At 35.2% G+C, this 13,214-nt stretch overlaps 1 protein-coding gene across 7 annotated transcripts in view; it reads left to right on the forward strand.

The window, feature by feature from the left end:
* The window catches only part of LOC141459149 (uncharacterized), a 48,782-nt gene that overhangs the window by 22,927 nt on the left and 12,641 nt on the right, over nucleotides 1-13,214 (forward strand). For 6 of the 7 annotated variants that reach the window (XR_012461390.1, XM_074137823.1, XM_074137828.1 and 3 more), the window contains 7 exons: nucleotides 6,812-6,954; nucleotides 7,883-7,969; nucleotides 9,337-9,501; nucleotides 9,871-10,053; nucleotides 11,400-11,612; nucleotides 11,686-11,805; nucleotides 11,906-12,046. Coding sequence is in view for 6 of the 7 variants with exons in the window: in XM_074137823.1 (XP_073993924.1) it covers nucleotides 6,812-6,954; nucleotides 7,883-7,969; nucleotides 9,337-9,501; nucleotides 9,871-10,053; nucleotides 11,400-11,612; nucleotides 11,686-11,805; nucleotides 11,906-12,046 (1,052 nt within the window). In the remaining variant the exon portion in view is untranslated. The remainder of the gene's footprint in view (nucleotides 1-6,811; nucleotides 6,955-7,882; nucleotides 7,970-9,336; nucleotides 9,502-9,870; nucleotides 10,054-11,399; nucleotides 11,613-11,685; nucleotides 11,806-11,905; nucleotides 12,047-13,214) is intronic. The other variant, XM_074137826.1, reaches the window with a different exon arrangement.

Raw genomic sequence — 13,214 nt, forward strand, 5'->3', positions numbered from 1 at the left:
GCCAACTTTATACAAGGAATTTTGTCCGCAATCCTACCATTATGGTATCTATCATACCTACTATTATGATAGCTATCATTATATCTACCATTAAGATACCTATCTCATGAGAATTCGGCCAGAAATTCTAGTGCTCTCTTATTGCCTTTTACTCGTTCGTAGAAGCGAATGTTAACTTGATTTTTAAAAACTTTAGTATCCTTTTTAAGTCCTAAGGTCGGCCTCTACATTTTCTAAGCATCTCAGCAACGGTTTACTCCTTGGTCTTGTACCAACAGAATATCGTTCATATGCTTTCTCCCATAGTAAGGAGTTGTCTCTGCATCGCAGCCTTTCCAGCTTTATTTTGGATGCTGTAGCTCAGTATCATTCTTTTATCGTTGAGCCATATTTTATATTGGGACAAAAATGCTTTTCAGGACTTTGTAAATTTGGCCTGCCTGGAAATGTTCTTATTTCTGAAAGTCTCTCTAAATGCACCCAGACATTTATTTCTGGCCAAAATCCTGCTTTTCATATCTTGGATCACCTTACCTTTGGCTGTGAGGGAGAACCATAAATGTTTTAGATCTCTCGCTCTTAATGCTATTATGACTGACTTGGAATTAATCATAGATTTTTTTTTCCTTATGGTCATCTCGTACTGGACTTTTTCCTCGTTTATTTGGAGGCCAAAGGCTGTAACATCTTTGTCGAACTCCGCTTAAGCGGTTTTTGTAGAAGTTGCAGATTAGAAATAAACATCATCGCCTTAGGCCAAACCTGCGTAGATCTATTGCAGATCCTATAAAACACATGTTTAAATTTGTATGGATGGGTTAAAATTACTGAGTAAAGTTTGGAAGGAACAATCAGTGTCCCCGCCTGTCAAAACTCAGGCGGTATTTGCAGTAAAGGTAAAGCTATGATGGGCTGGATAAAAATAAAAAGTTATTGCTTTTCAAACAAAATCAAATTTTACAGTAGTCCGATAGAGTTATGTCCGGACAATGGGAAGGAAGTTGTATGGCTGAGCGTTTCTTGCTAGAACAAAACTAAAACTTGTATGCAATTGACCAAATCAGGATAATGTGGGGCTGTCTACGTATTGGGTACAGCAAGTCAGTAGGGTTTTTGGCTTTTACTTTATTGAGCCTAAAAAAAATATACACCTTATGGTTGAAAGTAATAATCCACTTCAGCCCTTCTTTTGCCAATAATTCTGATATCTCTTGGGTAACAACAAGTTCTTTAGTGCTAAAGAATTCAATTAAAACTGCTTTCCCTCTAAACATTTTTACCCTGCAAAAAATGAGCCATGGGTCGGCTCATAAATAGGTGCTAGTGTAAAGGTGCGAGATCTGGACTGTAAGCAGAATGAGAAAGAACTTCTACCTCATTAATTTCTGAGTTAATACTTTTTTTAAGGTAAGTTAGCAGTTGCATTGAGATGGCCGGCTGTTGATGAGTAATTTTACGCGCCACTGTCATATAACATCTTGAAATTGTATGTTTAGATAACCGTTTTTTAAAGACACTGTCGGTTCTGCAGCAAGAGCAGCAGTATTTGTACTCCCGAAAACCTTCATCAACGATCGTCACATAATGGCCGCCCAGAATGTGTCTTTCTTTTTAAAGTACTGTTTCCTGAATCAATTTTTTGTTTAAACAAACGTCGGGCAGTACCAAGCCACATCTTTGCCTTCATTTATTGATTTTGTATTTTTATTTCATTTGATTTCATTTTTTTAAATGCTGCTTTTGGTACATTTTTTTTTATAATTGTTTTTGTTTATACCCGCTGTTTAGAAGGTTACAGTAATATAATATTGCAGTAAGGTTAAGTTGGTGTGTGGCTCACTAATAAAATTCCTTACTTATTTCTAATATTATAAATTTAATTGTGGTGACTCTGTTCTGTATTCTGAGTTACGGAGGATAAAATTATTATATCCAAAAATTCATTCTGGTGAGTTTTTATCTAAACAAATTTTTAATTTTTATATTTTCTAGTAATCATGTATTTTTACATTAGTAATTTTTTTTTTGGTTAATCTCGCTGTGATGAAGCTGATATCAATTTTCATTTATATATATATATATATATATACTTTTTTTTCAACATTTTAATGTGTAAGTATCAATTATTCTGATAACTGTACCCCATCCTTTAACTTTCCCACAGGTTGGAATGTTGCTTTGAAACAAAATTTTCCAATGAAAACAACTCTTTCCGTTTAACGTTTTTACTTCAGCTAAGATAATATTTTTTTCCAATAATGTCTTAGAAGCATAAAAGAAAAAAAAAAACAATAAAAGTTTATTCCCAGTCGTATTAGAGAAACGAAAGATAAAAAAAGCCAGCAATCAGAATTTTGCGAAAGGTAATAGAAATCGTTATTTACAGTTTTTTTCTTGTCCTTTTAATAAACTGATTGCAGGATTAGTAAAGACACGAAGGAAAAACTACTTTTTCTCCACTCGCTCAATAATTAGAATTCTCAATGAAAATAATTAAAACAAATTATTATGATTCCGTCAGTTTGTTTAGGTCCAGGTATTCCCTTAATTTCATATTAAATCTTAAATGCGCTTAAAATAAACTGGATGATGTGTCATTGAAAGCGAATATTGTCACAATAAGAAAAACAATATTTCATACCAGTTTAAAAGTTAAAGGAGTTGGATAAGTTATCTGAATCACTCTGTAACTCTCGGATGCAAAAGGAAATTAATGGGAACTCCTTCGTTCTTTTATGAAGTAAGATGTACCTTTACTTTGCGTAAAAAAGGTAATTTTGTACATTTTGCTGTGTACCTTGAAGGAAAGTCTCCGAAAATTAAACCAAGAAAATCACTTATGTAAAATTATTTTTATGTAAAAACATTCAGATAGGAGGGATTGGCATAAATTTGCGATAAAACAATGGAAATTATTCTGTTAATAATTAAATATACTATTAGCAGAAATAGTGCATTTAATTATGAATTTTTTTCTTTACCTAATTTTTGAACCACCACCTGATCATTCAGAATCCTAGTGTCTGCGACTTTAATATCTTTAAAACATCTTTGTCTGCGCAATTAATGGCGTCGAACATTTATTTCTCATTTGAAAAATTCTTCACATCATTTGAAGATACCCCTAGAAAATCAGCCTAACTTCTAGTAATTTTTCATATTTGACAATGGTTCCGACTTGATTTGATGCTCAATATTTCTTGTCTGAGTTGTTTAATCTTTCCGAAGATAGTTCCAGACTACCTAATGAAACCTAATGTTCTTCTCAATTTTTTCTGCATTACAAATACATGGATTACGATATTTTAATGATTAGGCGTGACTCAATTGTTGCATTTAATCCTAATGCTTTGCAATCAGAATCATCTCATCCATAATATTGTAAATCAATAGATTTCCAGTCATTAGTATCGATTGAGCTGTCGTCAAATTATCAATACTTTTGAATTCATTTTGTCCCCCCCGGACCATCCGCCTTGTTAGTAGATTCATCTTCTCCCAACCAGACGTTCTTGATCCGCTACCACCATCATTATCTTTTCCATCCATTAGGCTACTAGTAACATCCTATTTTAAAAGAGTCCAATGAAGTGGCGGTAATTACTATTTAACCCAGATTCTGAACTGAAAATTTTATTCTTTTATTACTGCACACGTATTTTACGTGTTGGTTACGACTTTGAGATGTCCCGTTGAAGGATTTCTTTTTTCGATTTATCAAAGAGGGATTTTTTCCAAACAAAAAAAGGAAGTAGCAGAGTTGGGTGGGTCCTGTATTCATTTTTGTGCAAATCTTCCCTTTTCTAGGCGTCATTACTGTAAGTTAATTTTGATCCATCGCTTTTGTTTGTTCATTTTGTCGAAATAATGATGTCAATTTTCATATTTTTTTTATCAATGTACTTAAGAGGGTTCCTTAAGACGTAGGACCTAGGCCATAAGAGAGCCTCTTCCTACCCGATAGAAAACCTATGTAATTCAACTCACATCGGTCTTCTTAATAGTTTTTCATAGTTGGTAAACGATTGTTTACATTCTGTCATTAATTTAAGCATTTATTTATTAATTTAAACATTGAAACATGAGGCTTGTGGCTTATAAATTAATTATTGTCTTATTTTCGAAGTTCTTCGAACTTCAAATAAAGCGAAGGTGTTCCTTTTCAATTTTGGGTTTGCATCCGAGTTGTGTTTTAAATTTAAATACAAATTAAATGTGGCTTGTTTACCTGTAAAAATCTGTGGTTGACCCTATAAGATTTGTCATTCCAGCATGTAACTGTAGCAGTGACCAAAAAATTTACTGTACATATTTATTAAATGCAAAAAAAGTGGTCTGCAATTTTATTTCAAGTGAACAAGAAATAAACTTTCTCTTACTTTAAAAAACAAAAACATTAAAGAAAACGAAAACATTTGTGAGAAAAACAACCATGTAAAAAGTAGTAAGAGAAAGTAAAAACTCCTAGTTAACTAAGTAAAACTTTTAGGCAATGTTTGATGCATGACTTTTGCAGTATTGAATTATTCTCTTTAGATGACTCCTTAACTATAAGGCTGCCATTGTGTTTTGTGTGAAAATATCTCTGTTCTGTTGCTACTTTTTTAGAGTGCCTAGTGCTGTTTTAAGTAACTATGTCCATTTGGTATATTGCCTTTATGGGCTGACAAAGAGCTTATGAATGTGGTTTCATACATATATAATTGAAGACTGAACAAAAAAACCTCAACTTTCCCTTTTCCAATATCTCATTGGAATTTCGCCATTAGACCTCACGTCGCCCAACATTTCTTCGCTCAAGCTGAGAGCTCTTCACTTGAAGTGATATTTAACTGTGTAAGGACTTAGTCTCAAAAAGACCACCCCAATTCTATAAAAATAAGTCTGAAGGTAGTCTAGCTCACTGTTAATCAGGAACAGCTTTATTTTAGCATGTTATTTGGCTTTCACGCTGTTGTGATGAACCGTCCAATGCTGTGGATGCTCCAATGAGAAGTCATGACTGTGTAACAAGCAGTTCTGACTTCGTTGTACAGACAAGACACTTGGCTATTTCAAATAATATGGATTCCCCTGTCTGGATCAAACTCGATGCTGACTTGACCGGTCTTTAGCTTCTATATTTCTTCTAATGCCGGGCTGATTCCCTCTCAATAAGGTCGTTAATGATCCTGTGTCACTCAACGATGACGATAAGAGTCTGCCGTAACCCAAGTAGTTAGTACCAACATCAACGCTTTTAAACCTATAAAATACTACTTTATTTAAGTTATTTGCCTTAGGACAAACAAAGCCAGTAAGTTCACTAAGGAAATTGGATGCAACTTTTGCCACAGATTAGGCCATTTCTAAAGAGTGAGGGATAGACTCCCCATGTGCGTTAACGAATGCATCCGTAATTCGTCTTTAATATTTATTCTGGTATTTCCTTTCGTAATCCCTCTAACGAAGTGCATTATTCCTTTTTAGCAAGGTATTTTTGGCTCGGTTGCTGCCAAATCGGAAAACCTAATGTCTCGCTTTCTAAATAAACAGCGTGTATTCAGTTACCATCCACTCATCAGCTATTTATAACAGCTTGTTTGTGACTTTTTTTGGGTTTTATGGTTATATTTCATACCAAGACACTTTAGCTGTTCACTAGTTTTAAAGAGTCTATTTCTTGTTAGTAAACTTAACTGGTTTAAAAGACGTTGCTGCTTCAGACTGAGTAAATATGGTCTCAATCTTTACACAGAAATTACTATACATGAACTTTATTGGAATGTGAGCTCACTAACTAAATATCCAGGCTAACTCAAGGAAGTGACTTAACCAGTTAGCGGAACATTGCTATATCTAAGAAGGTGATTTAGCTATTTCTCTCTAAAGATATGCTAGCGCCCTGCAGTGCTTTTTTTTTTAATGGTAAATAAATAACTGTCTGATACCTGTAATAAGGAGTACTGCTTGATTAAGCTTAAGCTTATGAATTGTTTTTGGCCATTTAGGGAGATTTGACTGTTAGTAGAAGCAATACTATAAGTCTTTGTGCAGCCGTCTGCTTTTTAATGATATGAACAATGAAATCAAACGTGTCCAGACATTTGTTTCATTAACCAGATATAATAGCAGAGTACAGCTGAACAAACGGGAACATGTAAACAATATAATCTGAGTCTCTAGGAATTAGTGTAATTAATTGATGGCACTACGGCGTAGTGCCGTATACTATGGTCTACTTTTGGGTAGGTTTTTTGGGCTTTGCAGAATTTATATTAATGGTTCAAAGGGTATTGGGCAGCTGGCTTAATGCTCTTACAGTTTTTCTCATCATTCAGGCCACCGCCTGTAGAGATTTCTAGCCAGAGGGAATCTTGGTAAAGCACTGATTTCAAGCCGGCTTGACTGTCCAGCGCGCTGCTGCTCAACTAATTTTATGGAGCTTATTGTTGTTACAAATATGCATATGAATTTTATTGTTTTTGATTTATTGTGGCCTGCTGAGTACACTGAAGAGATTTCTCGACATATTGACCTGGTAGATGTAGTGGCTGCTAGCAAGAAACAATTTAAAACTGTGCCTGATTTACAAGTGCTACCCTGGTGAAAGCCCTAAATTAAGTTAAGAGAAGGTGCACTTGTCAGAAAAACTGGCGTACTAAATCTAGGGCACAAATATTCAAGCCTACTCTGAGTCTTTTTTGGTTTGTTAGGAACTATCCTACCAAGGAGAGAAGCGTATATTCCACTTCCACAAGAAGCTCTTCATACACTAGTTTCCATTCATATTTAATGCAATTTACTAATCGTTGTATATTTCTTCTAACAGTTATGATACATGAACCGGCAGTACTCATCGAAGGTGTACTTTTTCGTGCGAGGTACTTAGGATCAACCCAACTGGTATGTGAAGGTCAGCCTACTAAAAGTACTCGCATGATGCAAGCTGAAGAGGCTGTATCTAGGATAAAGGTATGAATACCTTAACAGTCAGAACAAAGCATACCAACATTTGACGTTAAAAATGTGAAAAATATGATCATTGTCAACAAGAGTAAACCCTAAAGATGACCTATTCCCTAGGTCAAAAGCTTGGCAAATAATAATAAATTATGACCGAAACTGACAATATACTTTCACACTTTTGGATTAGTCACCAAAAACGATAAACAATATTCTAAGGTATTGTAGCACTTTTGTTTTGGATTCGGGTATTTGAGTTGAAGATCCCTGAATAAATGGCCTGTTGATATTACTACAATGAGTTGTTCAGATAATAAAGATTTGATTTTTTTCCTTGATCCAACTTATCTGACATTTTTAGACATGTCTTTCGTTCCATTTCTCACATTTTCCCTGTTAAAAAAAAAAATATTCGGAGCTGGTGAACAATAAATATTCGTCAGAGTAATAATGCCTATTTTTTCAGGCGGGCTTTATTTCCTACTACCGATTAGTTGTTGAACACGGAGGCGGATAGCTAACATATTTTAATTTTTCTTACGCTCTTACATTTAATAAAATCCATGGTCAAGACAGGAAATCGAACTCAATATTATAATACTTCTTAGCTTTGTAAGCTGCGTCTCTAACCGCTCGACTGTCTTGATGTTTGGTGAAAGGTGAAAGGATGAAAGATGAAAAACGCTTGGATTTTTATTTAAAGTACAATAATTTGTCAGTTCGTATCTTGAGAATTGCTGCTAGAATATTTTTGAATCATTATTTATTTATTTAACTCTACTTTCTCATTTCCATGCTGCCATAAACTAAAGGCTTTGGTAAGCAAATAAAGTTTTTGAATTATTTGGTCTTTTTGATATTAGCTAAAATAAGACTAGCCTAAAATACACAACTAGGCTTCACATTATCTGCTGTTTACTAGTTTTGAATGTCGCAGGCTCCGGAAGGTGAAACCCAGCCAAGCACAGAAGTCGACCTTTTCATTTCCACGGAGAAGATCATGGTACTAAACACGGACCTGAAGGTAAAATAACTTAAAAACCTGCAAATTTTAAAATCTCCCGTTGATTAAGCGTATTTTTGTAATAGCACTAGCAGTCTTTCAGGTTTAGTAGGCGTGTTCCATTCATACATAAATCGAACCCGTATTAAAGTCATAAACAACCCGAGCAGCCATATGTTTCCCCCTAGATGTCAGGGCATTTCACATCAACATATATTCTAGTAACTTATATCCAAGTTTTTTGTTTCATCAAACGAAAAAGAGTTAGTAGGTAAGATTCCAGGGGGATCGGCCAGAAAGTCTTACGTCACTGACTTAGACCAGTGCTTCTTAAACTATTGGTCGCGACCCCTCTTTAAAAAGGGGTGGCAGTCGCAAAAAGTTCAAGAAGCACTGACTTAGACAATACCACCTTGCTTTTTTTCAACATACTCTTTTAGTGGTTCCATGCTAATCTTCCCTAATCAATGGTTACCCTAATCCTGGTTCTCTGATTAAAGAGGGACAATTGTGACACCCTTTAGTTAAAGCATCTCATCCGTCCTGATTGTTTAATAATGTGGATTTAATTAGGTCAAATAGTCTGGCGAGGAACTTTTAGGTAAAGAATGAAGTTCTGAATTTTTCTTCTCCGAAGGTCCAGTTACTGAGCCAAATAAGCTCTTCGCACTGACATAAGATGAGCAGTGACGTTTCTTCTTCTTCCTGAGTAAATTTGGACAGGATATCTCAGGCCCATGCAGTTTCAGTTTGCAGTATCCTGCCAAGAGAGTTACAATCATCTTAGTGATCTCCCGGCCTTGTTGGATTAATATCTAATAAGCATAGACGAGTAGCTAATATTCATCTTTTTTCTGCTTATGACCTCGGTTTCCCCTGTCACTCCTGCGAATTATTGTGAAAACCCTTAAAAGCTGCTGAATGTTCGAAAGGATAATGAATCTGGATTTTGTTTTTGATTGCAATAGTACAAAGAAATATTGCGATTAGCGCCACCTGAAAGACTTTGATTAGCCTATCTGGTCTTATCGATATGTTTAACCTTGGATTTGAAACTATTATTTGCAATTGAAAAGTTGATTTGTTTTATTCAAAAAAAGGATAGGATTTGGCCAACCAGGTTTTATATTGAAGAAGAAAGATATGAGATAAATAGTGATGCAATGCGTTTAAAAAAAGCTAAGAGAGCGTTCTTCATTTTGAGCTGGCTCTCTAACGATTGTACGATTCTCCTATAAGCTAAGATGCAAGGCCGAACATGTTTCATTAAACGCGCCCAGTAATGGAAGAATTGAATTTAGAGTTTTTTAAAGCCCATTTTACAGTTCAGACCTGGCACTCTCATTCTCATTACCTGTTAAAATAATTAATTCATGATTACTTTGCAGGAGATCATGATGGATCATGCACTGCGCACTATTTCCTATATCGCAGACATCGGCGACCTGGTAGTGCTGATGGCCAGACGGAGGTTCATACCGCATGATGTAGACGAACCTCCTAAGATCAACAGGACGCCCAAGATGATCTGCCACGTGTTCGAAAGTGAAGAGGTCAGTATATTAGAATTTTGCTACTTGAAGGTATTTTCTGACTTGTGCTTTCTTGAAATGATAATTTTAAATAAATACGTTTTTTACTGTTGTTCATTTAAAATATTTAAAAAATTTAAAAATATTTAATGTGTGTAAAATATCCTTTTTCTTAATGATTTTAAGAGATCTTTTGCTTAAACTCTAACTTTTGTGATTTTAACTGAATTTATTGAATTAATTTTAACTAAATGACCTCTATGTAGATACAAATTTATTTATATACGGGCAATCGCGTTTTTTATAATCCTGGTAATTGTGAATATACATTAGCCATATAATTATTAAATTACCTAAATGTGTATTTTTTTTTTTTTTAATGTGATATAGGCACAATTTATAGCACAGTCCATAGGACAGGCGTTCCAGGTGGCCTACATGGAGTTCCTGAAGGCGAATGGAATCGAAGACCACAGTTTCGTTAAGGAGATGGATTACCAGGAAGTGCTCAACTCGCAAGAGATATTCGGCGACGAATTGCAAATGTTTGCCAAGAAGGAAATGCAAAAAGAGGTTGGAATTGTGTCTTATATTTTATGTATCTACATATTATAAGTTGCATATGTTAATATATATTATAATATACATACATCTTATGTATACAGAAGATTGCGTCCTGGCATAAATTCATATTACAGGGGGACAGGGAAATAGTGTCGTTTTCTTACATTAAATTCAAACAAATTTTTAACAAAATTTTATTTTTAATCAGTGATGTAATCAATTCGTTATCAACAAACCTTTTTAGTTTGCAAACTTTCAATGCCAGATCGATAAAAATCAATTGGTTTTTGCGAAAAATATCTGAAGGTGGCGTAATAATAATCCAAATTATCTAATTTTTTGTCACATCGAAAGTGTAGCGATCAGAATAAATGGAAATCCAATGGTGTGACATCGGGCGAGTATGGCGGATGAGGCAATACCACCCACCGTAATTCATTAATATTTTGCAGGGTGCGTCGTGCGCTGTGCATTATCGTGTTGCAGAATAACGCCTTTTCTGTTTACAATCGCTGTACAACTTCCAATTAAAGATTGATTTACTCGATCCAATTGGTTCACAGTATAAGTCTGCATTCACAGTTTGTCCAGATTACGTTACTTCAACATGAATGATTCCGCGAATACTCCATAACTCCTTTTTAGGATGTAAACCTGGCTTAGCAATAATACTTTGTGAGCTTTCATTTGGAGAGAGCCACTGTTTTTTTTGCGTTTTGGATTATCGTAGAGGGCTAATTTTTCATTTCCTATGATCAAATGATCAATAAACGCTTCTGTATTTTGCTGTTGAAGCAATAAGTTGCATGTGATCGGTTAGCTTTATTTTCTTTGGGCAGATTTTGCGGGACTCAAACATCTGCTCTGCTATTTTACCGATTTGCTGCAAATGCTGGATGGTCAACCAAGGTTAGTTATGACTTATGAGTGTTTGACGGTTTCTCGATTGTCTGACACGGGTTGGCTTCTACTTCCGCCCTTAACACGTTATTGTCTAAAGTTGTTGGTCCTCGTGATCCATACGAATCGGAAAGATTAAAATTACCAGATCTGAACTTAGAAAACCACTTTGGCATTCACAAACGTCTAGTGCACTAGGATAAACATCGCAAATGTTTTTGGTAGTAACTGCTGCGTTACTACTCTTGTGAAACTCAAAAAGCATACCATCCGAATATGTACTTCTTCTGGTATTTGGCTCGCCATCTCACCTCAAATTGGAAAGAAAATTTTGAAATTTAATTATTTTAAGTAAACAAGTCACTCAACCCTTAAAATGTTTTTTTGCACTATTTTAAAGGACACAATGGTGTGTTGAGAGTACACATCAGAGCTTTTTCATTTTGTGTCTTTAGGTTGTTGTGCCTAAAGCTAAAGGTGAGATTCTTGGAGTAGTGATAGTAGAGTCAGGGTGGGGATCTATGCTGCCAACTGTGGTGATCGCAAATCTGGCTCCTTCAGGCGCGGCAACTCGCTGTGGACAGCTTAACATCGGCGACCAGATCATTGCTATTAATGGAGTCAGTCTGGTTGGACTTCCGCTCTCCACTTGCCAGAATTATATCAAGGTCAGTTTCTCTGTACCTTCTTCTTGAAAAACCCCAACATTATCTCAAAAATTATGGTTTTTTTTTGTTGCAGAACTCCAAAACACAAACTGTAGTAAAACTTACGGTAGTTCCATGCGCTCCTGTCGTGGAAGTTAAAATCAAACGCCCAGACACAAAGTACCAACTGGGCTTCAGCGTCCAAAATGGAGTCGTTAGTATTTTGCTCTTCGAGCCCCCAACTAACTAATAATTGCCTAAATTGGACTTAAAACTCCTTTAAGAATTCATAATGGATTTATTTGTTTGTATAGATTTGTAGCCTGTTACGAGGAGGTATTGCAGAACGTGGTGGAGTCCGTGTCGGCCATCGCATCATCGAGATCAATAACCAAAGCGTCGTTGCTGTCCCGCATGAAAAGATTGTAAACCTGCTGGCCACTTCCGTCGGCGAGGTTTGTAACTGCTGTTCCAGATTTACATGTATTCTGTACAATATATGTAAAAAATTATTAACAGCTTGGAGCATTTTCCAAAAAAAAAAAAAAAAAAAATGCAAAAATAATCCTTAATTCACTAATGCTACTCTTACGCTTTGATGTTATTGACTTATCAATAACTGTTATAAAATCTCAAATTTGAACTTCCTGCTATTTTTTTTTTTTTTTTTTCCAATTATGGTGTACAATTCAGTCACATAGACAGGCCAGTTTTCGAAATCTCACTTTTTATTTTCTCTTACCCCTCCTCTTAAAAGGAGGTATTGTATTTGTGTAGATTATTTTTGATTTTTTACCGAAGTTACATGTTATGTAGTCCTCTGAGTGACGCAAAACTGAAAATCGCAGAAAGTTCTTATATATTTCCAGGAGAGATGGTAGTTGTGGCCAGAGGATGCTTGTAACTGTTAGGAGGTAGACACTTTCACACCATATGCATCCACAAAATTTTGTTTAACCTATTCGGACTACTCTACATTTCTCCATTGCATCTAACCTTCTCAGTTACCTCTCTATATCCAAACCTAACGTAGACTATCCTTCGCCCACACCACATTCACAATAAATATTAGGTTGGAAGTAGTTTTGCTGGTTTTGACATGGGTATTTAAAAATTTACGAGTTGTTGGTACGCTATCTTATAGCAAATTTTCTGCTTATTAAAATTGCGCTATTGTTCCATATTAACCTCTAAAGTTATCCAATTTTTATAGAACCATTAAGACATATTGACGAGCAATATGGGCTTCCAAAAGGGCTCAAAAAAAGAATGCTTGACCCATATCAATTGATTAGAGCGATCTTTAGCAATTGGTAATTAGCCATACTGCTGCTGTTGATAATCATCTAAGCTTCGTTAAGATAAAAACTAGAAACGTGGGTGTAGAAGAGGTGAAGAACTTACAGAATTAAAATGTAGAACACCAGTAAAAAGGTTTTTACAATAAATAAATAAGCGCGTGTAAAAAAGAACTTCTCTGGCAATTAAAGAAACATCCTTCCTATTGTAATTAAAGACCTTACAAATTATCAACACGCTTCATCTTAATTCAAGATCTAACAATTTACTATCCCGTTAAATGTATTTATTGCTGTAAGAGAAAGTTTCACGCCCAATTTTGTT

Source organism: Rhodnius prolixus, unplaced genomic scaffold (genome assembly GCF_049639745.1).
Source record: "Rhodnius prolixus isolate KJV_2025 unplaced genomic scaffold, Rpr scaffold_11, whole genome shotgun sequence".
NCBI classification, from domain to species: domain Eukaryota; kingdom Metazoa; phylum Arthropoda; class Insecta; order Hemiptera; family Reduviidae; genus Rhodnius; species Rhodnius prolixus.